The sequence below is a fragment of the Saccostrea cucullata genome, unplaced genomic scaffold (genome assembly GCF_032062105.1).
Source record: "Saccostrea cucullata isolate Sc308-1 unplaced genomic scaffold, CSIRO_AGI_Scuc_v1 ctg3238, whole genome shotgun sequence".
Classification (NCBI taxonomy): Eukaryota; Metazoa; Mollusca; class Bivalvia; order Ostreida; family Ostreidae; genus Saccostrea; species Saccostrea cuccullata.
Window position 1 is genome coordinate 1 of NW_026933424.1, and position 26081 is coordinate 26081.

The 26081-nt window shown below is 31.5% G+C and overlaps 2 protein-coding genes across 3 annotated transcripts; both read right to left on the reverse strand.

The window, feature by feature from the left end:
• Nucleotides 1-1445: 1445 nt before the first annotated feature.
• Nucleotides 1446-10786, reverse strand: LOC134238307 (probable deoxycytidylate deaminase). 2 transcript variants are annotated; one of them, XM_062720432.1, is made up of 5 exons: nucleotides 9466-10786; nucleotides 9008-9098; nucleotides 4756-4894; nucleotides 4418-4631; nucleotides 1446-2071 (listed from the first exon to the last, which is right to left on the reverse strand). In XM_062720432.1, exons 2-5 carry the CDS (start codon nucleotides 9056-9058, stop codon nucleotides 1981-1983), a joined length of 495 nt encoding a protein of 164 aa, XP_062576416.1. In that variant the 5' UTR covers nucleotides 9059-9098; nucleotides 9466-10786; the 3' UTR covers nucleotides 1446-1980. The 2 variants fall into 2 exon arrangements, with proteins under 2 accessions (XP_062576416.1, XP_062576414.1); XM_062720430.1 differs by lacking the exon at nucleotides 9466-10786 and adding an exon at nucleotides 9214-9459 and having other exon boundaries at nucleotides 1447-2071.
• A 119-nt stretch (nucleotides 10787-10905) lies between these two features.
• LOC134238308 (deoxycytidylate deaminase-like) lies at nucleotides 10906-14385 on the reverse strand. Its single transcript, XM_062720433.1, has 5 exons — nucleotides 14234-14385; nucleotides 13748-13850; nucleotides 12766-12949; nucleotides 11928-12141; nucleotides 10906-11218 (listed from the first exon to the last, which is right to left on the reverse strand). Exons 1-5 carry the CDS (start codon nucleotides 14293-14295, stop codon nucleotides 11098-11100), a joined length of 684 nt encoding a protein of 227 aa, XP_062576417.1. The 5' UTR covers nucleotides 14296-14385; the 3' UTR covers nucleotides 10906-11097.
• Nucleotides 14386-26081: the final 11696 nt, after the last annotated feature.

A 26081-nucleotide genomic window follows, 5' to 3' on the forward strand; every position in this document is an offset into this window, starting at 1 on the left:
ACGACATTCCTTTTAACTGGACGTAGAGTTGTTTGCACAGATCCAGGGGAAGATCATGTTATATATATTTTAAACCAAATTAATGTTTTATAGTAAAAAAGAATATTATTTACAGAATTTTCACAGGCATTAAATTTGAGAGCATTTTTTAATGATTTTTTTCTTCATTTTTTTCTCCGTTCATAGCCTAGTAAACTGATACATCCGAAAACTTTTGGTAAGTAAATTGGAGGGTAGTCTAAAACTCTTAATATGTTAATCTGGTGCAAAGACTCTCAATGGATCATGACAAGCTTTCAATCATACCACTTAGAAGTAATTAGATAATATAAAAGTCCTGCGATACTGTTCAAATCAAATGAATTTTATTAATTTTTTTAATGAAGCTGGCCACCAATAATTTCCATAGGCAGTTATATAAATATGATATAAATAAGAAAATAGTAGATTCTTCACATGGAAAACTTTTTGTTATAAACAATATATATTCATAAATTAATTATGATATTAATAGAATTAAAGTTTGAATTTTAACACAAATATGCACTTAATTTATTAAAATTAAAAGGTGATATCAATTCTGCAAAATATCACGTGATTTTCAAATAGCGTAACAATTTTAAATAGAAAATCTAATTGTTATCAACAATGATAAATCACATATTTTCCTGGTGTAAATTTTTCGAGGTTTAAGGAAAAAAAAATGTCAATGGAGATTTGATTTCCTTGTTGGCTAAGTATGTATAAGTTATTATGTATATGAAATTTTGCATTTCGTAGTGGAAATAAGTTCGTAGGACTCTTCATACCTCGAAAGCAACGAAAATTAAACCCCCACAAAAATAAAGGATTTCACAATTCTTGCTAATACTATTATATTTGTATCTACTACTCTCCTTTATTTCTTATAAAACATGGTAAAAAATAAGTCATTTAACACCTCTAAACAAATTACCTGTATATATATTTTGAGCATCAGCTGTTCCATAAATCAGACACTCAATCATGGACATTTAACAAATATATTAATCACATACTTAATTCTACCTAGAATAATTTTATATACAGATATAAATAAATTTAAACAATAAAATTTCTTTTGTGTTTGTTAGATCGTGAATCATCGTTGCAGCTTTTACAGAGAAAAATTACGTCTTCCTGTAACGTTAATTCTCGTACTGACGATCAAAGAAAGCATATTACTTTTTAAGTTAAATTTGCATAAAATTAGTTAAAATATTTAAAGAATAGCATCTCCGAAAAAAATACATGTTTTCTCACCGTGTAAACATTAACGGTACTGCGTATTTCTAAAGAAGAAGTTGAACATGTGAAAACTCAACAGCGACAAATTTTGATCAGAAAAGCCAAAAGATCAGCAGAGATAAAATTTAATGAAACCCTCTTGTTAAAATTAAAAAAACAACTTTCGACTTTTTACAAACATGTATAAATTAGTATTTTTCTCCTTCATAATTTTGGATTCGTTTTCGATATCCTACCTATTCATCTTGTACAAATTTCTGCATGTAATCATGTATTAGTTTTTGGGATTTTAATAAGGAAGTACACTGAGTGTATACTATTCAAGCAACATATACAAAATGATCATAATGATCACTACGTTGATTAACATAGAATTTTTATAATACTAATTGTGCAAGTAAGTAATAACTCTTATCAAAACAATCATTTCCTGAAAGCAGTACAATTTCAATAGTCATGTTTCAAATCTATCATGCTTACTGAAGAAATGAATACAATCACACTTTCCCGTTATATACATATAGAAACAGGAAATTCATAATTTTAAACGGGGCGTCTTGTTAATTTGAAATGAAAGTTATGTTAGTTTCACTCTAATTATTCCTAGAAATTTAAGAGCGGAAATAATTGAAATTGTTAAAAACGTAGATCACTTTAAACCACCCAGACAGAGAAAATAAAAACGCATGCAGACTTTTGAAATTCCTTGTTCTCTTAATTTCTTTGAAAAGCAATCTTTTCAAAATCAAGCATGATCTTCTTCCGCACGGGGGATCTGTTTTCACGTTTAAGTCGTTTGTAGCATCTATAAGAAAAGACGACACACAATTTGACAGTTAGATGTATATCATATACAACGCTGACAGTCATGCAGTTCCTAACTACAGTATTATGTGGTAATCAGACAATGTTTCTATTTTACACAAATGATGATACTTTTCTGTTATTTTGGATATAACGACATCTTCTATCGTGCGTTTTCCTTAAAAAGAATGACTATCAAGCTTTCCTGCTGTCTATATTTGTTTTTCTCCTAAACATCTAATATATGTACTTTCTTAATTATATATATATATATATATATATATATATATATATATATATATATATATATATATATATATATATATATATATCCAATGAACAAAAGTCAGAAATCACAAATCTCGAAAATCATTTTTACTGTTAGCGCTTTCTGCCTAATGGCTCTTCAGACAGTTAAAAGTTAAATATAAAATTGCTTAGTAACGTTCATAAGCACGACGTCAAGTATTGTCCATTGTGACGTCATAATAACGTTAAAAGGTAGCATTATAATTCGCACCGTTACAATTACGCTTGAAAAGGTTAGAAGAATTTAAATCATATCTCCAAAAACAACATTATCCGGAGAATCTTATCAATGCCGGAATTGAAAAAGCAAAAAACATTCCTACTTCTGTACTAAGAAACACTCGCCGCAAGGATGATAGTGAAAAAAGCGACATCCCTTTTGTTGTGACGCACAATCCACGCAACCACAATATTTTAAGATCAGCCAGGAGATTTTTTCCCATTTTAGAACAATCTCAGAATCTAAAAGACATCATCAAGGAGTCTCAAATTATTAATAGCAGAAGACAGGCACCCAATCTGAAGAAAATCCTAACCAGAGCAAGATTTGCAACAATCAATGCCAAAGTCGTCAAAAAGTGCTGTGACCCACGTTGTGGAACATGTGAATATCTGGAGGAGGGAAGCGAAAAAACTTTAAAATGTGGTAAAAAATTAACACCAAACGCCAACATGACCTGTAAATCAGAAAATGTTATTTACTGCATAACCTGTCCGACCTGTGATGAAAACTACATAGGACAAACCGGCAAACTGAACGCACGAGTGCGAGTCCATAAACAACAAATTCGGGACCCTAGCGTAAGGAATACGCCGTGCAGTGAGCACTTTGCTACCTGTGGGAAAGGGAAATTCAAATTATTTCCATTTTATAAAATGCACAATGACTGTGAAATATCCAGAGTAGCAAAGGAGGACTACTTCATTAAACTATTTAACCCAAAACTTAACAGAAAATAATTACTTCAGTTTTAACTAAAGTTATTTTCTACTTGTTTTTTGGTTTATTTAAGTGATTGTAACGGTGCGAATTATAATGCTACCTTTTAACGTTATTATGACGTCACAATGGACAATACTTGACGTCGTGCTTATGAACGTTACTAAGCAATTTTATATTTAACTTTTAACTGTCTGAAGAGCCATTAGGCAGAAAGCGCTAACAGTAAAAATGATTTTCGAGATTTGTGATTTCTGACTTTTGTTCATTGGATATATTTTACTGTACCAAAACACTGGATTTTTCTTAAATTATATATATATATATATATATATATATATATATATATTTATAGATATTTATAGATATATAGATATAGATATATATATATATATATATATATATATATATATATATATATATATATATATATATATATATATATATATATATATATATATATAAAAACGATAAAATGTGGGAGAACAAATCCTCTTTAAACTTAGGATGTTCAGATAAATATTTCTTACTTACAAGTTATGATAAGGTTTTAACTTTACTTCTGTGCAGAAGTCGATTAGTTCGAATAATTCTGACATTTTAAAACTGTTAATTGCCTGGTCCTCGATAAATAATTTTACATAACCCGGTATATTGCAAAAAAAATCTTACAGAGAAAAATTAACACTGTAAAAATCACTTGGTTATTGAGGGTAAAATTGTTGTGGTTTGAAAAACGATATTTCAGAGAAATTGAGGAATATTATACTTCATTTTTTTTTAATTATCACAAATATAAATTTGTAACCCTCTTTGTTCCGCAAAACATTGATAATTGAACCCAAATGAAAATTCAGGGCTTAACAGGAGTTCAATTATATGAGGAAATGATAAATATTTGTCTGAATTAAAAAGTTGCTTTCTATCTTACTATTATGATAATAATCATTACAGATTGTCAACAAATGAACATAAAAAAGGAAATAATCCTTGTGCAAAACTCTTTTCTAAAACATGAACTTGAACATAGCCATTTAACATTGATTAATTGAATGTCGTTTACTGTAGAATCGAGTAATTGATAAAAAATATACATACTGCACTTTTATTCCTGCATATTTTAGTATTTTTGCAGATGCTTTGTATTTGGGTTTCTCGGCTTTATCATTGGCGTAATATATCACTTTACTTATCCGTGACTGTGCCAGAAGCTTGGCACATTCATTACACGGAAAGAGAGTAACATACACAACACAATCTTTAAGACTAGTCCCGTGTCTATTTATAACGGCATTCATTTCAGCATGGCAAACTGAATATAAAAATCATATTTTCTAGACGTCAAAATATTCAAAGGAAGATAACTTTCATTTTATGATTTTTTTTTAGCTTTACAAGAAAACAATTTCTGGAATATGAAGAAACTAGAGAAGTACCAAAGAGACTTTGCTCCGCCTTGCTCTTTGAAAATGTTGGATCATTTTTCTGTTTGGTCTTTTTTCTTTGAGGGTCAATAAAACCATTGTATCCTGTTGTAACGATTCTTCTCTCACTGTTAACTATACATGTTCCAACCTGAAAGTTTAACACCAGACTGAGTTTAGAATTACATTACACTGACTTGACAAAGTTCCATGGATTCTAGCACAGAGGCAAACGCTAAGTGTACAAGTAAAGAAATTGATTGATTCAGATTGTATATTTTTTAACGTCCCAATTTTCACTCCTATAGAGAGGTCATCATATGCCCGTGAAGAGCCTCAAATTTAAAATCATACTCGTCACCTAGGGTCATAGCGCAGTGAGGGTTCTTTATCGTGCCAACGCCTACCGTGACACGGGATCTACGTTCTCAGGGTCATATCCGAAAGACCCGTGACTTTCATTTCTAATGCCGCGCGCTTGGCGAAGGAACAATCACTACCTATTTTGACGCGGTGCGCGAACGAGAATGGACGCGGACCTCTCGGTTACAAAGCGAACGCTCTACCAATATATTGGATTAAACGCAGCAAATACAACAAAGTTTTAAAAAGGTGACGTTTTAGTTTACTTGTTCTCCTTTTTTCTCCATAAATTATTATCTTGAATGGAGGAGAAAGGGTCAAAAAATAAAATTCACAGAGTTTGAACCATTTTACAATTTTGCAAATTCTATTCTTAATTGTTTTTCAATGCAGAGTGATCTAATTACTTAATTATTTTATTTTATTGTATGTCATCAGAAACATCCAATAGCCAAAAAGACTCTCGGTAGATATTAAACACGTAAATATGCGCATAATCTTTAATATATTTACTCTCATGAAATACATCGTCCATTTTTATCAAATATAATTGGATCAGATGGTTGTTCGAAAAGTTCGTGGACGATGTTATTTTCTCCGAAGATATGTTGCAATTCGAAAGATTTTGTATATTACATTAAATAATGATATATTTTGAAATAATATGCCAAATTTCAGCCAGTTTTACTTACATTTATGTAAGTTATATCAATTTTTATGACGTAGTTATATTTCTATAATTTATGAATACTCTTCTTAGAAACTCATTCGATGCTACGATAAGCCAATTTTATTCGTCAGTAGAAAGTAATTTCGGCACCCAACGAGCACAAACCTTTAGATTTTATGATTATTTCACCTGCCATGGACGCACTTATTTCAAATCTATCCGCTATATCCCTTACTGTTTATATTCTATTTTTCTAAAGATCTTGTAACACAGACGCCGTAAAGTCCAAGTCAATAGTTGGAGGTCGTCCTGACCTTTCATTATCCCAAGTTTCACATCGTCCTTCTTTAAATCGTTTCTACCACTTTTTCACCATTCCTCTTGATACTTTTGACCTATCCCCACATTCATCTAGAAATTGTTTTGTCTCAAAAGGAGTCTTTCTTACTACCATAAAAAATTTTATCACAGCGCACTGTTCTAAGACGTCAAGTTTTTACGCCATTTTCAACGGTGAATCGAGACCACCCCCTTTCATTGTGAATAGAAATTCTGAGAAACACATGCTCAAAATAAGTGAAACTTCTCAAATATGACGATTGTCCATTGTTGAGATGTCATATTGAATATTATAAATTTTCGAGAGGAACTTTTTTTTAAAATTTTGTAATGACAGTATAAACTTAAAAGATTCAAATACGCAGAAAACGAGAATGCTCCGTGACCCCTTCCCAAAGAAATTAGAATGGCTAAAAAATTATTTAATGGACCAAAAAATTGAAAAGTTCTGTTTTTACTGGAAATGTGATAAAATAGAAGCATCCTGGAAAGTTTCACTTTAAACAAACAAATACAGCAGTCAGTACCGAACCCGTCCACGAACTTTTCAAACAACCCTCTTATAAGATATAAAACTTAATTTTTAGTAGGAGTACACTATTTACATAAGATTCCTTTTAATTTTAGCCACATTTCACTTTACAAAGCTTCTTAATTAAATACATATGTTTTTTGTCTCTCGCAACGTCATTTTATTTCATTGAAATCTACGTTTATGAGAAAGGAAAAATTGTACACATGCATTCCAAATGTTGAAATCTGTTCCTATAGTGTCCTGTACGGAAGCTCAATACTGCAAACCAAAAATATATAAAGAAAAACGAAATTATTAAATAAAGAAAAACGAAATTAATATATAAAGAAAAACGAAATTATTAAATAAAGAAAAACGAAATTAATATATAAAGAAAAACAAAATTATTAAATAAAGAAAAACGAAATTTTCGAATAAAGAAAAAACGAAATTATTAAATAAAGAAAAACAAAATTATGAAAAAAAGAAAAACGAAATTATTAAATAAAGAAAGACGAAATTAATATATAAAGAAAAACGAAATTATTAAATAAAGAAAAACGAAATTAATATATAATGAAAAACGAATTTATTATATAAAGAAAAACGAAATTATTAAAAAAAGAAAAACGAAATTATTAAATAAAAAGGAGAGTGAGGGAGAAAGAGAAAATATCAACTGAAACAAATACTTCAATCTAATGTTTGAAGTAAATTGTCAATAATTGTTTAACGGTATACGTAATTTGTTAATGTGTGGCATTATGCATAGAGGATCATGAGGGTGGCTGTTTCTGCTTGATTAAAATTAATGACATCCAATTCAAAAGAGAACTTGAATTGCAAAAGGTCAGGACCTTGCGTATCGTATTACTGGATTCCCACGAACTTAACCTAGCGTCCGATCTGTGTACCCATAAATCTTAAATTGTTTAAACTATAAAAAGAAAAATGATTTGATTACTTTGTGGGATTTGTTATTTACAAGAGTGTGCATTGTTTGTTCACAAATATCACCGACTTATAAATACACAAATTGAGAGTTTATCATTTAAAATATATGAGAACAAGAACTATAGTACCACTGACTTATAAATAGTACAGATTGAGAGTTTGACATTTATAATATGTGAGAACAAGTACTAGTAGCCAGTACATCACCTCTAATTATGCGTTGATAAGACCAAGGAATCAACTGAAGGCGATTTGCTTTACTTCTAATATAGTAAGCAATCATTAAAATCTACTTCTTGTAACCTCTTTGACTTGTTTTACTTTTTGCACCTGTTCTCTTTAAACAATTTTTTATAATGTCAAACAAACCCAAGTCCGATCGATAACGTATTATTCTACAGCATTTTCTAATGAATGTATTGTGCGATAGTTGAATAATGGATAAGGGAATTTCCTTAATGTTAAAAATTCAACAATTACGAGTTGTAAACAATGGAATCTTAACGTTCATGTTTTCTTAAATAGTTGTGAAATTAGATATCAAAGGTTAAATTCTCCCCATCCATGAATTGTAATGGATATGTTTTCGATGTAGGAAAAGGTTAATGTAAAGGCAAACATCTCGCTCGTTTATTGTCGAAACAAAATCAGGTCCATCAGACGCGGTGCACTAATGATTTATGGGTTCAGACCCTTACCGTGCACCTCTATAAATTCCGTATTTTAGTTTCAGTTTTTCTACTTTTAATAATTTCGTTTTTCTTTATATATTAATTTCGTTTTTCTTTATATATTAATTTTGTTTTTCTTTATATATTAATTTCGTTTTCCTTTATTTAATAATTTCGTTTTTCTTTATATATTAATTTCGTTTTTTCTTTATTTAATAATTTTGTTTTTCTTTATATATTAATTTCGTTTTCCTTTATTTAATAATTTCGTTTTTCTTTACATATTAATTTCGTTTTCCTTTATTTAATAATTTCGTTTTTCTTTATATATTAATTTCGTTTTTCTTTATTTAATAAATTTCGTTTTTCTTTATTTAATTAATTTCGTTTTTCTTTATTTAATAATTTCGTTTTTCTTTATATATTAATTTCGTTTTCCTTTATTTAATAATTTCGTTTTTCTTTATATATTAATTTCGTTTTTCTTTATTTAATAATTTCGTTTTTCTTTATATATTAATTTCGTTTGCACTATTGGGCTTCCGTAGTCCTGTTTATTACTCTTTATTTGTATATATTTTTTGTTCAATTCGTCGTAGAAAAGGGGATTGAAAAGGTTATGGCAATTTATCCGTTGCTTTTTAAAACTTCCATTTAAAGAGCAAATGTCATGATTTAACATAAATAAGGTTCTAGCATTTTAATGTTTAATTAGAGATAGTTCAAACTATAGATTTTAAAAAGATGACCTACCGTTCGTACGTTATACTTGCTTCTTTTCGCTGATAAAAAGGCGATTCCCATGAAATATTCATCCCAAGAAATAACATCATTTATCTGTGGACTTAAAGATATTTCTATGTTAAAAGTCATATTATTTAATAAAAATGGCATGTCACATATTTATTTGTCAACTTAGTTTAACACTGAAAACACCTCTTATTATAATATCACTGTACCTTTTTCTTTTGCGGTGCCCTGTTGATCCCTTCACAATATCAGTCCGTTTTGATTTTCCAGTGTTAGACATGTTTCTTTTTATATTTATAAACGTTATATTACGTAAAAGAAACTACTTTTTGTTTAAAAGTTTTGAAATATCTACATGTTTTTTCTAAACAAGGTAAACAAGAATAAATATATACTACATATAGACATTTGGACTATGTATCGCTTTTGTAAAGTTAATCCTTCTTTAAAAAGATACTTACAAGGAATTTCCTTGAATATCCTAGCCCTTTAAGGCGAATTTTAAAAGCGAAAGTGAAAGTGGATATCGATTGCTTTCAAGATAAGTTAGTGCAATAAATATATACCTTTCTCCGCGTTAAATATATATTGAATTTAAAGAATTTAAAGCATAATAAAAACTACGCATATTACTCGGGAGTTCATTTTCGGAAAACAGCACAATTTATTTGAGTATTGTGGGTAACCCCATTTTTCAATAGATATTATGCAATCTTTAAATACAATATCCTTCCTTAAGATAATTTGTTTTTTAAATGTAACTCTTTCATTAGAACTGAACATATAAAAATACCTTTTCAGTTAAAATGAATATCAATAGTCATTAAGTTATTAACACACTGAATTTATCCATGATACAAACTAAAAAGGTAAAAAAAAATCTATCAAAAGTATTTTCATAATGGAAAAAATTCTATCACAATGTAACTTCTATCGAAAATATAACACATATGAATGAAAAAAATAAAAAAAAAATTAACAAACACAAAATAACTTCTGTTTTCTATCAATAATGTAAATAACATCAAGCTAAACCAAACATAGAATGAAAGCAAACTAGCTCTCGTTTTATATTCATAAGGTGACGTCTCAGAAAAGTTTGGGATTGTTGGAGTGTATCACGTTATAACCGTCTCTTGTAAATTGATACGAATTAAACTAATTCGCATTAAACTCCCGTGTGAACGCAATTCAAATTCAGTTTTCACTTCCCAAGTACATACATGTTTAATGAATATTTGAAAAAAGATATTCGATCTGATCAGCTCAGTTATAATGGCACATAATACCACTACACTACTACTATACAACAACATTTTGTCACAAACGATTATTACTTGTAAATACCTATATGTACAGAAACATACAGTGAGTAGTCATTTTTCACGTATGTAAACTGAAATTGAGAATATGATAATGTGGTGCTAAGCTTGCTAAATTTGATTATTCTTTATGTTGCAAACTTTCAAAATTGTGTAAATGATTAACATATTTACCGGTATGGTATGCCTGCACCTGTTCCAACCTCTAGGGTCCTTGTTTTAAGGCTTCTTTACATATTTGTATTGTTTATAGATTTTTATTAGAACAGTCACTATGTGTTATCTTCGCCGTTTACATTACTCCTATGCATATTTCGACCCACCCGTAATTTTCTTTATGTTTCATTCAGAAAATAAAATTGATTATATTAATATTAGTCAGAGAAGCTTAAAAACTTTGTTCACTTTGTAATTTTTAGGTTGTTTAAACAAAACTTAAACGAACAAACTAGTGGTCATTTAAATAATGATTGATAAATATTAATAAAATACATGAGTAGTAACCTTTGTTTTACCAATGATAGTGTCATTTTAACGATATTTATTAAAACGTATAAAAACATCTTCAGTGGTACATACAAAGAACTCTTTGAGATATTTTTGGTCTTGTCTAAAAAAAATATCTATTGGTTTGCAGTTAAACAGAGCAAACAATTGGAACAATTTGAAAAAAAAAATTAAAAAATGTGTTAAAATGTATCAGAATAGAACCGATTGATTTGAGATGGTTATAGTCTTTTTACATACAACACTATTTCAAGTCGTTTTTCTTTAATTTAGTTTTGGACGTTCCTTTCGTTTTTTAGGACTTTTGGGAAAAGCAATTTCTTCAAACTTCAGTGTGATTTCATTTCTACCTAGAGCTGGATCTTTTCCTTCTTCTATGTAGCTTCTATGAAATAAGAAAGTATGGACGAGATATAAATTTTTGGCAATCAGAATAACAGATGATAGGCTTTTTGTTTCCAGAAAGACAATGATTTCTTCTTTTTTTTTAGAAGATTGTACGAACTGAAACGGTAAAAATCAAATAAAATAAAAGGTGTTTAAAGAAAAACGTTAAACAGAAACTTATGAGTATTTTGATTTATATATGTTTTGTACCACAAATATCCTAGATTATTACAAACAGTTGCATTTACTTATTTTTAACATTATAGATTGTGTGATTTAACATTGAGAAATATGTCCGGACGAAAACAGGGATTGCGATTAATCCATAGAATTAATTGTAGATGTATCCACGTCCGTACATATAACATCTAGTGTTAGAGTCTTGCATGTTTGCTTCATATACTTAGATCTTGCCCGCGAGGCACAGTAGTTATGTTATTTACTTAAGAGTCACATAGAAAGGATTTATTCCTTATACTGCAAGTTCAAATCCATTGTGTGATGTTAAATATTTTCAAAAACAACATTTTGTCACAAACGATTATTACTTGTAAGTACCTACATGTACAGAAACATACAGTGAGTAGTCATTTTTCACGTATGTAAACTGAAATTGAGAATATGATAATGTGGTGCTAAGCTTGCTAAATTTTATTATTCTTTATGTTGCAAACTTTCAAAATTGTGTAAATGATGAACATATTTACCGGTATGGTATGCCTGCAAAGTCCAGTATTTTTCTCGAGATAGTGTATTTTTCGCTGTCAGCTTTGTCATTGGCGTAATAAATAACTTTACTTATCCGTGACTGGGCAAGCAGTTTGGCGCATTCATTACAAGGAAAGAACGTAACGTAGGCCGTGCAGCCTTTTAAACTGGTGCCGTGTCTATTTATAACAGCATTCATTTCAGCATGACAAACTAGAAGATAAAATAACGCATTTTTTTTTATACATTTAAGGAATGTTTTTAAGTTTTGTTTGAGTTATTAGTAAGTGAAACACACAGACTTGTCACGAAGACATATTTAATGAAGCGTGCTAGCGCTTCATGAAAAAAGCCTACGTGCAAGTCTGTGTGATTCACACACCAATAATTCACACTAAACTCAAAAACATTACTTATACTTACATTTTACATGAATGAAAGCAACTAAAATATACTCAATATTTGAATTTCTCGCTGCCCTATATCGTTGAATTTTACCAAGCGTCACTGTAGCCTTGTTGTGAAGTTACGTTAGGGCATGTTGTACATTTCTACGCGTGAGTATACACGAAAATGGTTTTCAAGTCAATTTCGCAAATGTAAATAGTCTCTTAAAATTAAACAAATTCAACTTAATATTGAAAGCTTAGTACTTTTTGAATTTAAGTTAATGTTTTTTTTTTTTTTATTCTTAAAGCTTGTTTTTAACATCTTTGTTGTATTTATTAGAATGGTTTTATTTCTCATGAGGTACATGTAAGTGATACCTAGTTAATTTGGGTGACTTTTTGTGCAAACTGAATTATTGTTTGAGTAAGAAGTGAGAAAGACGTATACCAGATAGACGTTTTTCCTCTCCTTCAAATATATCATCGTTGTTCTTTTTTCCATGTATTTTCGATGTACGACGAATTTTGACATTTGAAGTTGTTTGTTCTTCATCATTTTTCAGTGGATCAACATAACCATTATATCCAGTTGAAACAATTCTGTTTTCATCGTTGACTATACACGCACCAACCTGCAATTGTTCGTCGTATAAAATCTCATATCTTTATCATATATTTTATCACATGTTTACCCCTTATTTAGTGGATATAGGTCAAGTGATACTGTAGATTCTTAATATACGCGTGGAATTAATTATCGCGTAATTTCGCGAGAGGCACAAGGCGCGAAATAAATTTACTCGCCCATTTTTATTGTGCTGAAATTTGTGTAAGATCTCTAGATCAATCTACCATTTTCGATTTGATATTCTCGCGATTTGATGTTGAATAGCCCATTCACGATAATAAGTACTCGCTAAAAATAAGGAAACTACAGTATCGTTTTCATATCCCACACTTAAGTGCCGTTATGACGTCACAATTATGGTTTTTGCGTTAGCGTGATGAAGTAAAATATAGCGGATTTCCATATAAAAGCAGTGTAAAACATCGGTTGTGAAGTATTAAAAACATGGGATAAAAAGAATCTCCCATGGTTTGTAGTTGGATATAATTTGTATCCAACTCGTTGTGTGTTTTTATCCCCTCGCCAAGGCTCCGTGAACAAGTTTGGTATGAGAAAAGTTAAAAGATAAAAGAAACATTTATTTAACTTCAAGTGATATTTGATGGGAATGAAGTATTTTTTATTTTCTCTTTTTAATTTTCCTTTTATTCTTTTCCTTTAAAATATCAAATAGTCATTTTCTACAGATATTTTCGTACGATTCATGTAAAAGACCTATTCAGTACACAATACAAAAAATACGGAATTGACGATAACTATTCATCATAAAAGGAAGAATTTCGGAATATTTGCCTATAATTACCTTTCGAACTTCATATTTGCTCCTTTTCGCTGACAGAAAAGCAATACCCATGAAATATTCATCCCATGAAATAATATCGTCGTTCTGTGTGCTGCTCTGCGTGCTGCAATAGTTACACCCGAGAAAGTCATCTCACATTGGTGAGTAAAAGGTACATAAATCTTCTTATTTCATCAATGTGAAATAAGAATTTGGAAAACAGTTTTTAAAAAAAAGTACTAATAAAGAGTTTTATACCATTAACAAGTTTTATAAGCGGTCATTTCGGAAAATTGATCATTTTACAAGTATGACCACACTGTATTCGCTGGACTAGAATAACAAAATTTAAAACATTTACCAGGAAGAAAAATGTATATAATATGGAGTTATCCTTTTGCTAAGCATGTACATAACGTACAAAATGAGGAAACAGAAAACCAAGTAAAAATATTTCTTTCATATAGAAATATTTTTATGACTGTTTATTGCTTACGTTTTTCATACCTTTTTCTTTTGCGCCGTGATTCTGTCGCTTTCTTCCTCTTGGATTTACGAATGTCAGACATGTTCCTTTAATGATGTTGTCAAATATACCTACTGTGAATATGCACTTACAAAGAATTATTTAAAAGGTATGTTTGAATAGGCACAGATCTGATATCATTTTTAAAAAATCCGAGGTCAAATTACAATTCAAGTTATTTCTGAAACGTACAAGTAGATTGATTACAATTGCGGAAATTCAAGGACAGCTCTAGCGGGTTTTACATAAATATATAGATAATAGTTATTTTAAGTAGATTTATCTGGGTTGTTGACTGCTCAACTGTATAGAAGTAGACCGAAAAATATTTTACCGTCAAATATTAAAAACATTCCGATTTTGGCATGCAATCAATGCAAAGTTGACTTGCTCTTTATATATTTCCTAAAATTCAACACGAAAGTTAGCAGATACCCCAATTAATATTTTATAAATAATAATTCGCAGAAAGATATTGCTTATATTAAGGATATGACGTAGGCTAAAACATACTGTAATTAACCAAATTTATCCTGAGGTTTACAATATTCTACTTGGAATCTTTTTTATCAACAAAAACAAAGCTTTGTTCATTATTCAATAACAATAAAATGTACAACTATTTCTTGGTGGTAAAATGATATAAAATGAATGTAACGTTTTGAATACTTTATGTATTGATCATGTGTTATTCTGCAGATTTTCCATTGTGCTACATAAATTTTCACTATTTGATATAAACAAACATATACAAACAACATTCTCAAAAACGTATTTGAAATTCAAATCCCTGAAGAGAAAAATAAAACGTTAGATTTGATTTGCAGAAGTGTGTGAATTGTGCAACATGTTTTGGACAGTCAATGCCCTTGAAATAAAATTAAAATACAGTAAGTTCATTTACTACATGTAAGTCTTCTTCTGACTTCAGGCAAAACAATCCTCATACAAATTGTACATTTCAAATTGGTCACCTTTCTTGACGCCATCATAAAATAAAGCACATTATTATTTTTTATTTATTTTGTGAAGAAAAAAATGCAAGTATCCTTAATTTTGAGCAAGTATTTCGTATTTCCAAGTGCAAGGAAAGAGATAAAAAGGTTTGTAGAAATATTCCTGCTTTTTTCGAGTTTTAGGCATTTGTACGTATATACTCTCTCAAAAATCAATGTCCATTTCGACAAAACATTTGTCTAAGTCCTGACAAACGTCATACAAGATTTTTCTTTGACACATCTTTGTCCCAAATTTTACTTGTTTATCATCTTCTTATAAAATTTCCCTCGTTATTGGATAAATTTTCAGCAAACACAAAAGAGGTTTCAATTAACATGAATGGGGTTCAATGCTTATTTAAGAAGAAGAAAAGCCTAAGGCTCTATTTATGGTGTATTATTTTCATAACATGTCCGTGTCGAGAGTACATAAAGTAAAGATATGCGAGTGAGTTAAGGCTCAATATAGGCATTTCTATGCGTATGAACTAATGAAAATGCATAATTAGTTTATTTCATATACGGGGGAAGTTCAAGTTAATTTTTTTTTAATTTAAACTAAGTACCTACGGCATGTTAAAATTATGGCTTCACATTATGGCGTCACAAAATGATGTCATTTTTCTTTCCCATTCAGTTAATAAACACATCAACAAAACAACGTCGACACAACGACATAACCTATTTAATTCAAAATAGATAATGTTTCATATTAAAGAGATTATTCTAAAAATTAATACAATTGCTGCACATATCCCATGCATTTTTTCAAGTGTCGACATTTTTGCAGCAACATCTTGAATCCTTAGAATATATTCTCCCTCAATGTTTACCTCGTTTCTGTAAAACAAAGTAAGTTATGCCCTTGCCCCGGAGCGATTTTGTTGAAGTTCCTTGTAAACTTATGTTTTAGATCTCGATGACGTCATCATATGGCGTCATAATATGTACTGACTATGACATGTCGTGGGTAACAAGATCGTATATTATACCAAGTCTAAACTTTTTCTGTGTGGTAGGTTTAGTCATTATGGGTTTTAATTATATTTTTGAATAAAAACCTCTTTACGTAGCCTTACCTTCTTGCGTTAAGGATAAACATTTTTCGAAAAGTAAGGAAATCTGTTTTATTCACATTAACATTATATGCATTGAAATAATACAAAATTACGGTAAATTAAGCAACAGTGTCTAACTTGCTCCCATCACTTAAGGGCAATGGCTACATATGTCTTCTCATAAATATCATATAAATGTGTAACTTATTTTGTCACTATTACACTATTAGGATGTAGAATTAAAGCCACCTTGATCTCACTGTACTGAATGAGATGACATCATAGACTAGTTTAACACTCGGTTTCTCTACAGGTTTGTCCACTTCATATGGTGGATCACACCCCTCAATTAAAATGCTGAAATAGCCCCATTGAACAGTGGTAAAAAAAAAAAGATAGACCAGAAACGCAAAATAATTCAACAAAAATTTATCAATATTTGTCACAGAATTGGATCGGGGTGTTATTTCTCACGCTTCATTTCCGTCAACAATACAGACTTGTTTAGATTTGACGGAACCAACCCCCTGAGCTAGGCAACATGACTTTCTTAAATAATGTAATGTAAGTGGATTGTGGTCCTTCATTCTAGGGAGGAGGAAAGTTTTCCCCTAATGTAAAGTAATGGAGGAACATCATACTGATGCCTGTGGCGAGTCCGGAGGGATAAGTGGAAGGGTTTTTTGAACATATCTGACTCGTTGTTTCCCTGTCCAGCCTGCAGATAAGTTGAGGGCGCATTTTTGGGTTGACAGGTTCTTTATAAGGTATCCAACTTATGGTAAAGTTTAATAAAAGTAAAGTAAAAAGTCAATTTAGAAGTCTTTCGATTGGGGTCGTAGCTACCGGGTAAGTTGAAGGCCTGGGGCACCCTGGAGTACTGGAGTACTTGGGTGTTAAAGTACTGCTGACCAGAAGCAATCATCGGAAGCAGGGTATACAGATGTGCTCGCAATTCTCCAGTGCCCAATTGCCTAGTGTCTAAATTTGGGATCCAAGGCACCTATGACCGACACAGGGCCACTGGTACTCTTTAGTCGGTATGCCAGTTGTCCTTCCTGGACCCTATTTTCATTTGTAGATTTCTGCAATGATACCATTTAACACCTACTCTCCCCTTTTGTCCATCACAGTTATGAATGACACAAGATTGTACATGCTTTTCCAAGTCTTTAATAAATTTAATGAAAACTATACAACTGTTGTCTAATGCAAAGTTAACATCAAGGACAGGGAATAGTGACCCTATGATCAGTACATGATGGGGTATTTTTGGAATTTGAGAACATAAGAAATATTTTTACATGGTTGTTGATAGAAATAAATCTGTAGGTATGTCTTATTCGCTTATTTCGCAAATATGTGATAGTTGGGTTTTTCTGTAATCGAGAAACGTAATCATGACGCGTTTTTCTCATGTTCATGTATTGTTAAAGTATGTCCTGTGCAATATGTTCTGTGCAATATTGAGCTCAACTTAACCAATAAATATTTTACAGTAAACCAATAACATGACGATCATGAATTTGAACTTAATTTTCCAATATTATATGAAAGGATTTTTTTTCAAATTGATGTTTTGTTTTTATTTTCATGGCAATACCTATGAAATATTCATCTCATTTATCTGTGAACTGAACAAATATTCTATGTTAAAGGCTTTTCTTATATTTTCATAAAAATGACATAGAATGTTAAATATTTAGCTGTCAACATAGTTTTACAATCATCAAGTCCTTTTTCATTATACCATTTTACCTTTTTTCTTTTACGTCGCCCTATTGGTTTGTCCAAGATATCAGTCCGTTTTGATTTCCGAGTGTAAGGCATTTGTTTTTTGAATTTATAAAGTTAATATTATATTTCTAGTAGGACACTACTTTCTGTGTGAAATTTTTAAAAATATGTACATGCTCTTTGTAAACAAGGGAATACGTATACTAGATTTTGGACTGTACATAATTTTTGAAAAATTAATCCTTCTAAAAAAATATTCATTGGGAATTTACTTTCATATTCAAGCCCTTTTGAGAAAAGAGAAAGTTGATTTCATATGCTTTAAAGATAAGCCTGTGTAATAAATACCTGTATACGTGAATTTAAAGCGTAATAAAGACTACGCAATTACCCAGGAGTTCATTTTCGGAAAGTAGCACATTTTATTTGGGTATTGTGGGTAACCCTATTTTTCAATAGATATTATGCAATCTTTAAATACAATATCCTTCCTTTAGATAAATTTTTTTTTAATGAAATTTGAAACGTCCAATTTAATCAAGCGTATAAAAGTACCTGTTTTGTTGCATTGAATATATATGCATATAACAAAAGTTACACATTGAAGAATTTATCAATGATATTTAAATCAAACAAGAGGCCCAAGGGCCACATCGCTCACCTGAGCACATCTACTAGGAAAAAGCACATATCAGATCAAAACTGAAAGTTAACCGGGGGGGGGGGGGGGGCTTGAATTTTAACCCACCTGGGTGTCATGATTTGAACAATGTACAATCTACACTACCTGAGGATGATTCCATATAAATAGAAAAATATCACTAATCATGGCTTTGAAGTACTTGAAAAGAAGATTTTAAAAGGTTTCCCTATATATCCTTATGTACAAATTTGGTGAGCCAATTTGGGCCCAAAACTAGCCCCAGAGGTCATGATTTGAACAAGCTTGAATCTTCACTAACTGAGGATGATTCCACATAAGTTTCGTCTTTCCTGGCCCAAAGGTTCTTGAGAAGAAGATTTTAAAAGTTTTTCCTATATATTCCTATGTAAAACTTTGGTCAGCCATTTTGGCCCCATCCTAGCCCCGGGGGTCATGATTTAAACAAACTTGAATCTACAATACCTGAGGATGATACCACAAGTGTTTTTTATCTTTCCTGGCATAGTGGTTCTTGAGAAGAAGATTTTTAAAGATTTTTTTTATATATTCCTATGTAAAACTTTGGTCAGCCATTTTGGCCCCACCCTAGCCCCGGGGGTCATGATTTGAAAAAACTTGAATCTACACTACCTGAGGATAATTTCATTTAAGTTTCATATTTCCTTTCTCAATGATTGTTAAGAAGAAGATTTTTCAAAAAAAATTTCCTATATATTCCTATGTAAAACTTTGGTTGGCCATTTTGGCCCCACCCTAGCCCCGGGGGTCATGATTTGAACAAACTTGAATCTACACTACCTGAGGATAATTTCATTTAAGTTTCATATTTCCTTTCTCAATGATTGTTAAGAAGAAGATTTTAAAAAAAAATTTTCCTATATATTCCTATGTAAAACTTTGGTTGGCCATTTTGGCCCCACCCTAGCCCCGGGGGTCATGATTTGAACAAATTTGAATCTACACTACCTGAGGATGATTCCACATGAGTTTCATTTTTCCTGGCCCAGTGGTTCTTAAGAAGAAGATTTTTAAAGATTTTTCTATATATTCCTATGTAAAACTTTGGTTGGCCATTTTGGCCCCACCCTAGCCCCGGAGGTCATGATTTGAACAAACTTGAATCTAAACTACCTGAGGATGATTCCACATGAGTTTCATCTTTCCTGGCCCAGTGGTTCTTAAGAAGAAGATTTTCAAAGATTTTTCCTATATATTCCTATGTAAAACTTTGGTCGGCCATTTTGGCCCCACCCTAGCCCCGGGGGTCATGATTTGAACAAACTTAAATCTGCACTACCTGAGGATGATTCCACATGAGTTTCATCTTTCCTGGCCCAGTGGTTCTTAAGAAGAAGATTTTTAAAGATTTTTCCTATATATTCCTATGTAAAACTTTGGTCGGCCATTTTGGCCCCACCCTAGCCCCGGGGGTCATGATTTGAACAAACTTGAATCTACACTACCTGAGGATGATTCCACATGAGTTTCATCTTTCCTAGCCCTGTGGTTCTTCAGAAGAAGATTTTTAAAGATTTTTCCTATATATTCCTATGTAAAACTTTGGTCGGCCATTTTGGCCCCACCCTACCCCCGGGGGTCAAGATTGGAACAAACTTGAATCTAAACTACCTGAGGATGATTCCACATGAGTTTCATCTTTCCTGGCCCAGTGGTTCTTAAGAAGAAGATTTTTTAAAAATGCAAATAATTTTTCACTAATTCATAATTATCTCCCCTTGGAAGAGGGCGTGGCCCTTCATATGAACAATCTTGAATCCCCTTCACCCAGGGATACTTTGTGCCAAGTTTGGTTGAAATTGGCCCAGTGGTTCTTGAGAAGAAGATGAAAATGTGAAAAGTTTACGACAACGACAACGCCAACGACAACAACGACAACGCCAACAACGACAACGACAACGACAGACGACGGACAAATTTTGATCAGAAAAGCTCACTTGAGCCTTCGGCTCAGGTGAGCTAAAAAGCTATTAATTAAATCTATTATAAATATTATTCTAATAAGTGAACACTCATGACCGTTTTCCTTCCATCACGAATACAACACAAATTAAATTAACGTATTTTATATAAAATATTTTTTTTTTCGAGGAAAGAAACACATTGCTGGAGGAATTATATATAGAGCATTTTTAGATAAGAAAAAAAATCCATGATTTAATGATGAAATACATCGCAAGCTGGTCAAGGAGAAACTATTCTTTGTGAAGAATAAAAGTGAGATATCCCTCCTGATTAAAAATAAATCAAAAGATTGGTCTAAAAGAGTTGCTACTTCCGACAGTTTTAACACACAGACAACATACATCACATACTCTCTCTCTCTCTCTCTCTCTCTCTCTCTCTCTCTGTTGGGGGGGGGGCAAAGTGTACACACCCACATTAGCACATGATGAGGTGGGAAAACCATGGTGAGGTCATATTGATACAATGCACATGAATCCGGTTAAACATGTAGATATGTATTTTTATTTTCCCAACAGTCAAATGATATTGTTTTCCTGAACAATGTTAATAACAAAAACTAAACATAGGATGAAAGCTAAGTATATCTAGTTGTATACCGAAGGAGTTTTTAGTATTGTTAGCGTGGATCAAGTTATAATTTTTTTCCTGTCAATATATTGATAATTTCATAAAATGTTTTTTTTAAATGTTGCCTACAATGGAAGCCTAGAAATTGTATTCAGAAAATGAATCGGGATCAGCCGAGAAAAAAGTCATAGAAGGAGAATGTTTTAATAATGTTCACAGATCAGAAACATTATTTAGAAGAGTAAGGGTTTTTAACAAAAATTCACTGTGATTACAAAAGATATAAAATAGAGGAAGTCATAAAGTGTTGTTGTAGAAGCCCCGCTTCTTTCTCTATTTGTTCCGCCCTGCACATGACTTCTTTTATCACGTTTATCATTTAACCTGCACATTTATGTCGAAAAATTAAATATTTGCAATTCAATCTCGAACTTTTGAAAAGTAAATATTGTGAAATACTATTATGCACATACAAAACATTATTTAAATTGTTTATATGAATAGGCGCAGATCCAATATCATGTTAAAATTCCGGGGTCAAAACAACTGTTTTAAATGGAGAACAGAACATATTTTGCTGCCAACTGTTTAAAATATCTTCTGGCCTTCAACCCACCAAGATAAACTTGTTCTTTACTACCATTGCTAAAATTCAAAAGGAGGGCTTGCAGGTACCTCCATGAATGAATGTTATGTGAATGATAACAAATGCATGTAGATTTGAGATTGCGAAATTGATTAAAAATAAGCTGACAAATACCAGCTTAATTCATCTTTTAGTTTACTATATTCTGCTAGAATGTTTCTCTTCATCAAAAACAATAGTTTACTCATTATTTATGAACAGAGAAATGTACAAAAAATAAACCGGTTCAATTATACTGTAAGGTTTTAAAAAAGACAAAAAATGATGCAGACTATCAAATACTGAATACTTCACATATCGATCGTTTCCTTAAATTCTTAAGCATGGCAGTGCTTCGCATACAATTTCACCATTCATTTATTCAGCAAATACAAACAAATGTTTCCAATAAAATTAACGTACAGTGTTATTGAAATTTAAATCCATGAAGAGTAGTAGTTGATTTGCTTAAGTGTGCAAAGTTGCAAAACGTGCTTTTGAAAGGTAATGGCTTTGAATGAAAATTGAAAAATAGACATACCTTCAAAACTGGGTAAGTAATATTTCTTATTCTTTCTCTTAAACTATATCTATATCTTTGGCGTTCAAGCAAATTCTATATTTCAAATGGATGCACTTTGATAGTCGCCATCACAAAATAAAACAGTTTGCTTTCTTATATTATATGTATTAAATTATGATAAACAAAATATCCTGCAAATTTCCCGTACTTCAGCATGTACTCAAAAACACGGAAATTAAAAAGGGTCTTCAGAAATATTTTAAGTATCATTGAGATTCTAATACTGTTCTTGTTCGTAGAAAAAAGTGGTAATGATATTTTTGCGCTTCTACATTTTAAGTTTTGTTAATGCATATGAATGACTGAAGCCCTAAGAAGGGTTCATCATCTTAAAGTAAGAATAATGTATACTGTCTTATTGTACTTATCTTGCCCTTAATTTTTACCTACTTTTGAATGCAAAAGAGTAACGGTGTCAAGAAAATATTCTCTCTCTCTCTCTCTCTCTCTCTCTCTCTCTCTCTCTCTCTCTCTCTCTCTCTCTCTCTCTTATTAAGGTTTAACTCGACAAGGGTGAAAAAAAGTAAATCGTTAGAAAAAAAGTTTACTTTATAATGATTTTCCCTTTACTTATTGAAAACCGTTATATTTTTTAAGCAATTTATTGTGTCGGTTGAGATTTATATTGAGTTAATGCAAGTAGAGCAAATAAAGGTTTAAATGATCAGGAATGAGGTGCAAGGCCTTCGTATGATTTTATTTGTGTTAGTGCGTAAACAGATTTCTGATGGAATTACTTAAAAGGCAATGTTCTATTGAAATGAAAAGAATCAACAAAATTTTTCTTAATTGTATTTACTTGAGCAGAAATGATGTATACGGTTGAACAAATAAAGTAAATCAAGTCACACTTTAAGGAATACGCAGTGTGAATAACTCATTTGAAACTTCGTTTTTCATATAAAAAATTGAAAAAAAAATGAAAAGAGAAGTTTAAGTTCTCTGTTGATTAAAAAAGCCTTCAGGATATTTACATTCTTAGGAAAACGGTAATTTACTTATACTCTTCATTTTGCCATTGTTCATGTATACTCATCAAGTAAAGTAAAACATGTAAAAGGATTTTTAAATAAATGTAAACGCCATCAGGATTGATTGATTGTGAGTAGTTATTTTACAACCCATTCGAGAATATTTCACTCTTATAGAGACAGCACCATTATACCGATGAAGGGCTTCGAAATCTGACATTTTATCGGCACTCACAGTCATCAAACAGTGAGGGATATTTACTGTGCCAACGCCTAGAGGAACACGAGACCTTGGATTTAAGGTCTCATCCAAGGGACTCCTAACTTTCACTTCAAAGTGCCGATCGCGTGGCGAAGGAATAGTTGCTATCCATTCTTTATCGACTTAGTTCAGTCATGGCCGAGATTCGAACTCACGACCTCTCGATCACGAAGCGATCGCTCCACCGACTAAGCCATCGTAATAGGTGATGCCATAAGGAATCTTGCACCAAACATGCCATGCAGGCTTATATACAGATATACTGTATTTATACTTTAAACCATTGAATAGCATGACTTGTTACTTTTGGGAATTTACATCATGTAAGAAGACGTTTAAATGTGCTGTTAAATGTACTGTTCAACAACTGCTAAAAAGTTTTACGCTGGATCGTCATGTAATGATACAATTAGCATCCAACATTTACAATTCACTTTTAAAAAGTGTATTATTTGTTTCTAGGTAGATTGATACCATATCGCTTCTTTGGATACAGTATACTTTTTTTAAAAAATATCACTGCATTGATATCTGACGGCGGTAATAACTTTTCGAAATATTTTTATAAATTCGGTACCAACTGACAAAACAAAGAGTTTGGTACAATCTAGGTTTCTACTGTTGGTATTTTAACCTAAGAAATTTTCGTGATTGAAACAATTGATTGAATAATTGTATTTTTACCTCTCGTTTGAGAGTTTTAACTTCGTTAACAAATGTCATCATATACGAGGGCTTCTGACTTTTACTGGGCAGTTAGGGCTATTAAGCAGTGAGGTTTTTATCGTGCCAGCGTCTACTTATATACGGGATCTCAATTTCTAAGTTTCATCCGAAAGAACCACAACTTTCAATTCAAAGTGCAGAGCGATTAGCAGAGGAATAGGTGCAACATCTTGTTTTACGTATTTCAGTCGCGACCGGAATTTGAACCGACACCCTTCCGATCACGGATTGATCAAGCAAATGACTTGATGAAACGAAGTGATAATTCGATCATTAAAAACCTTTGGTACTCTTTTCCAGGTCTTAAAAATGCATAAGACGATGCAAGCCTATTTGCCTACAAGTCAATTACATGTACCAAACAAGAACACAGAAAACTTCGCTCGTCTTTGTCTTCTTCTCTTACAAACGTGTACGAATCTGCTAAAAGATGTTCTGAATCTTCATATAACTCCAAACAAGCTTCGAATCAGTCTTGACAATGGAAAAGCAAAGATAGGAAAACTTAGTCAAATACAGAAAGACATTCTTTACCCTATCTCTCAGAACTCTTCCACTCCAGGGTTTGTTAACACGACAGAGTTGGATATTTCACTTCTATACAAAATTTTAAGGAATTTTTGCAATATCAAAGAACACGACAATAGTTGGGGGAGAAATCCTTCTGAAAAAGATTATTCATTGTCCGCCTGCATAGAAAGAATTCGGATTTACAGGAATGACTTGATTGCACATTCACATGACGGACAAGTTGATAATTCTACATTCGAAAAGACATGGAATGATCTGAAAGACGTCGTTGTTGAACTCGAAAAAGAAATAGGCGGTGGCAACATGTATGAGAGAGAGGTGGATAATCTATATTATTGTGATTTAAATCCATCAAAAGTAAAAGAATTTACCGATAAAATAAAGACAATGCAAGGTAGGTTTTAAGTGACAGTTGTTGTTAGCTTGTTTGGAAATATTTTGGGATATGTTTTTCTTTAATTAGGATTAATCGCTAAAGTTTTTTTAGAGGGATAGGGGATGAGAGAATTGGCATTATTTATAATTGATTAAAACACAAATTATATGTATTTCACATTGATGTCCAAAGATATCACGAGTTAAAAAGTAAAAGTAGAAATAAAATTTTGAAATGCTCAACATTATCTTAAAATTGCAATTAGCTGAGTGTAAGATTGAAAATTTTTACCCTAAGAAAAAAAAAGTCAACCTACGCGCAGCCGAGGTAGACAGTGTTTTTGAGGGGTGAAAATTTTCTATGTTACACTCAACTTTTATATTGATTTATAATATTACACTGAATATTCCATACAAATACATATAACAGAGAGCCGTGCGCGGATTAATTCTGCTCAGTTGCTATTTTTCGGAATATCAATCGTAATCAAGCAATGTTGACTGTTGCTTCGCTGGAGCGCATGGCTTCATTATTCAGCGGGTAATAGTATACATTTATTGACTGAGTTCGAGGGCAACATGCGTTTTGTCGGACCCAAGAACCAAACTGTCTGCCTGAGGCCGTTAGGCCGAAGACAGACAGTTTGATTCGAGGGTCCGACAAAACGCATTTTGCTCGAGAACTCTGTCAATAAATGTTTTGTTATACCTTTCATTTTATTATATATTTTTTGACATACATGTAT

Coding starts and splice junctions, on each gene's coding strand:
- LOC134238307 (XM_062720430.1), bottom strand. CDS start 9,284: ATGTCTAACACTGGAAAATCAAAACGGACTGATATTGTGAAGGGATCA. Junction 4,895..9,007: donor GCAAGTATAACGTACGAACG/GTAGGTCATCTT, acceptor TTAAACTTTCAG/GTTGGAACATGTATAGTTAA. Junction 4,632..4,755: donor GGCGGAGCAAAGTCTCTTTG/GTACTTCTCTAG, acceptor TTTTATATTCAG/TTTGCCATGCTGAAATGAAT.
- LOC134238308 (XM_062720433.1), bottom strand. CDS start 14,295: ATGTCTGACATTCGTAAATCCAAGAGGAAGAAAGCGACAGAATCACGG. Junction 13,851..14,233: donor TCACGGCGCAAAAGAAAAAG/GTATGAAAAACG, acceptor TAACTATTGCAG/CACGCAGAGCAGCACACAGA. Junction 11,219..11,927: donor TTTGCAGGCATACCATACCG/GTAAATATGTTC, acceptor CTTATTTCATAG/AAGCTACATAGAAGAAGGAA.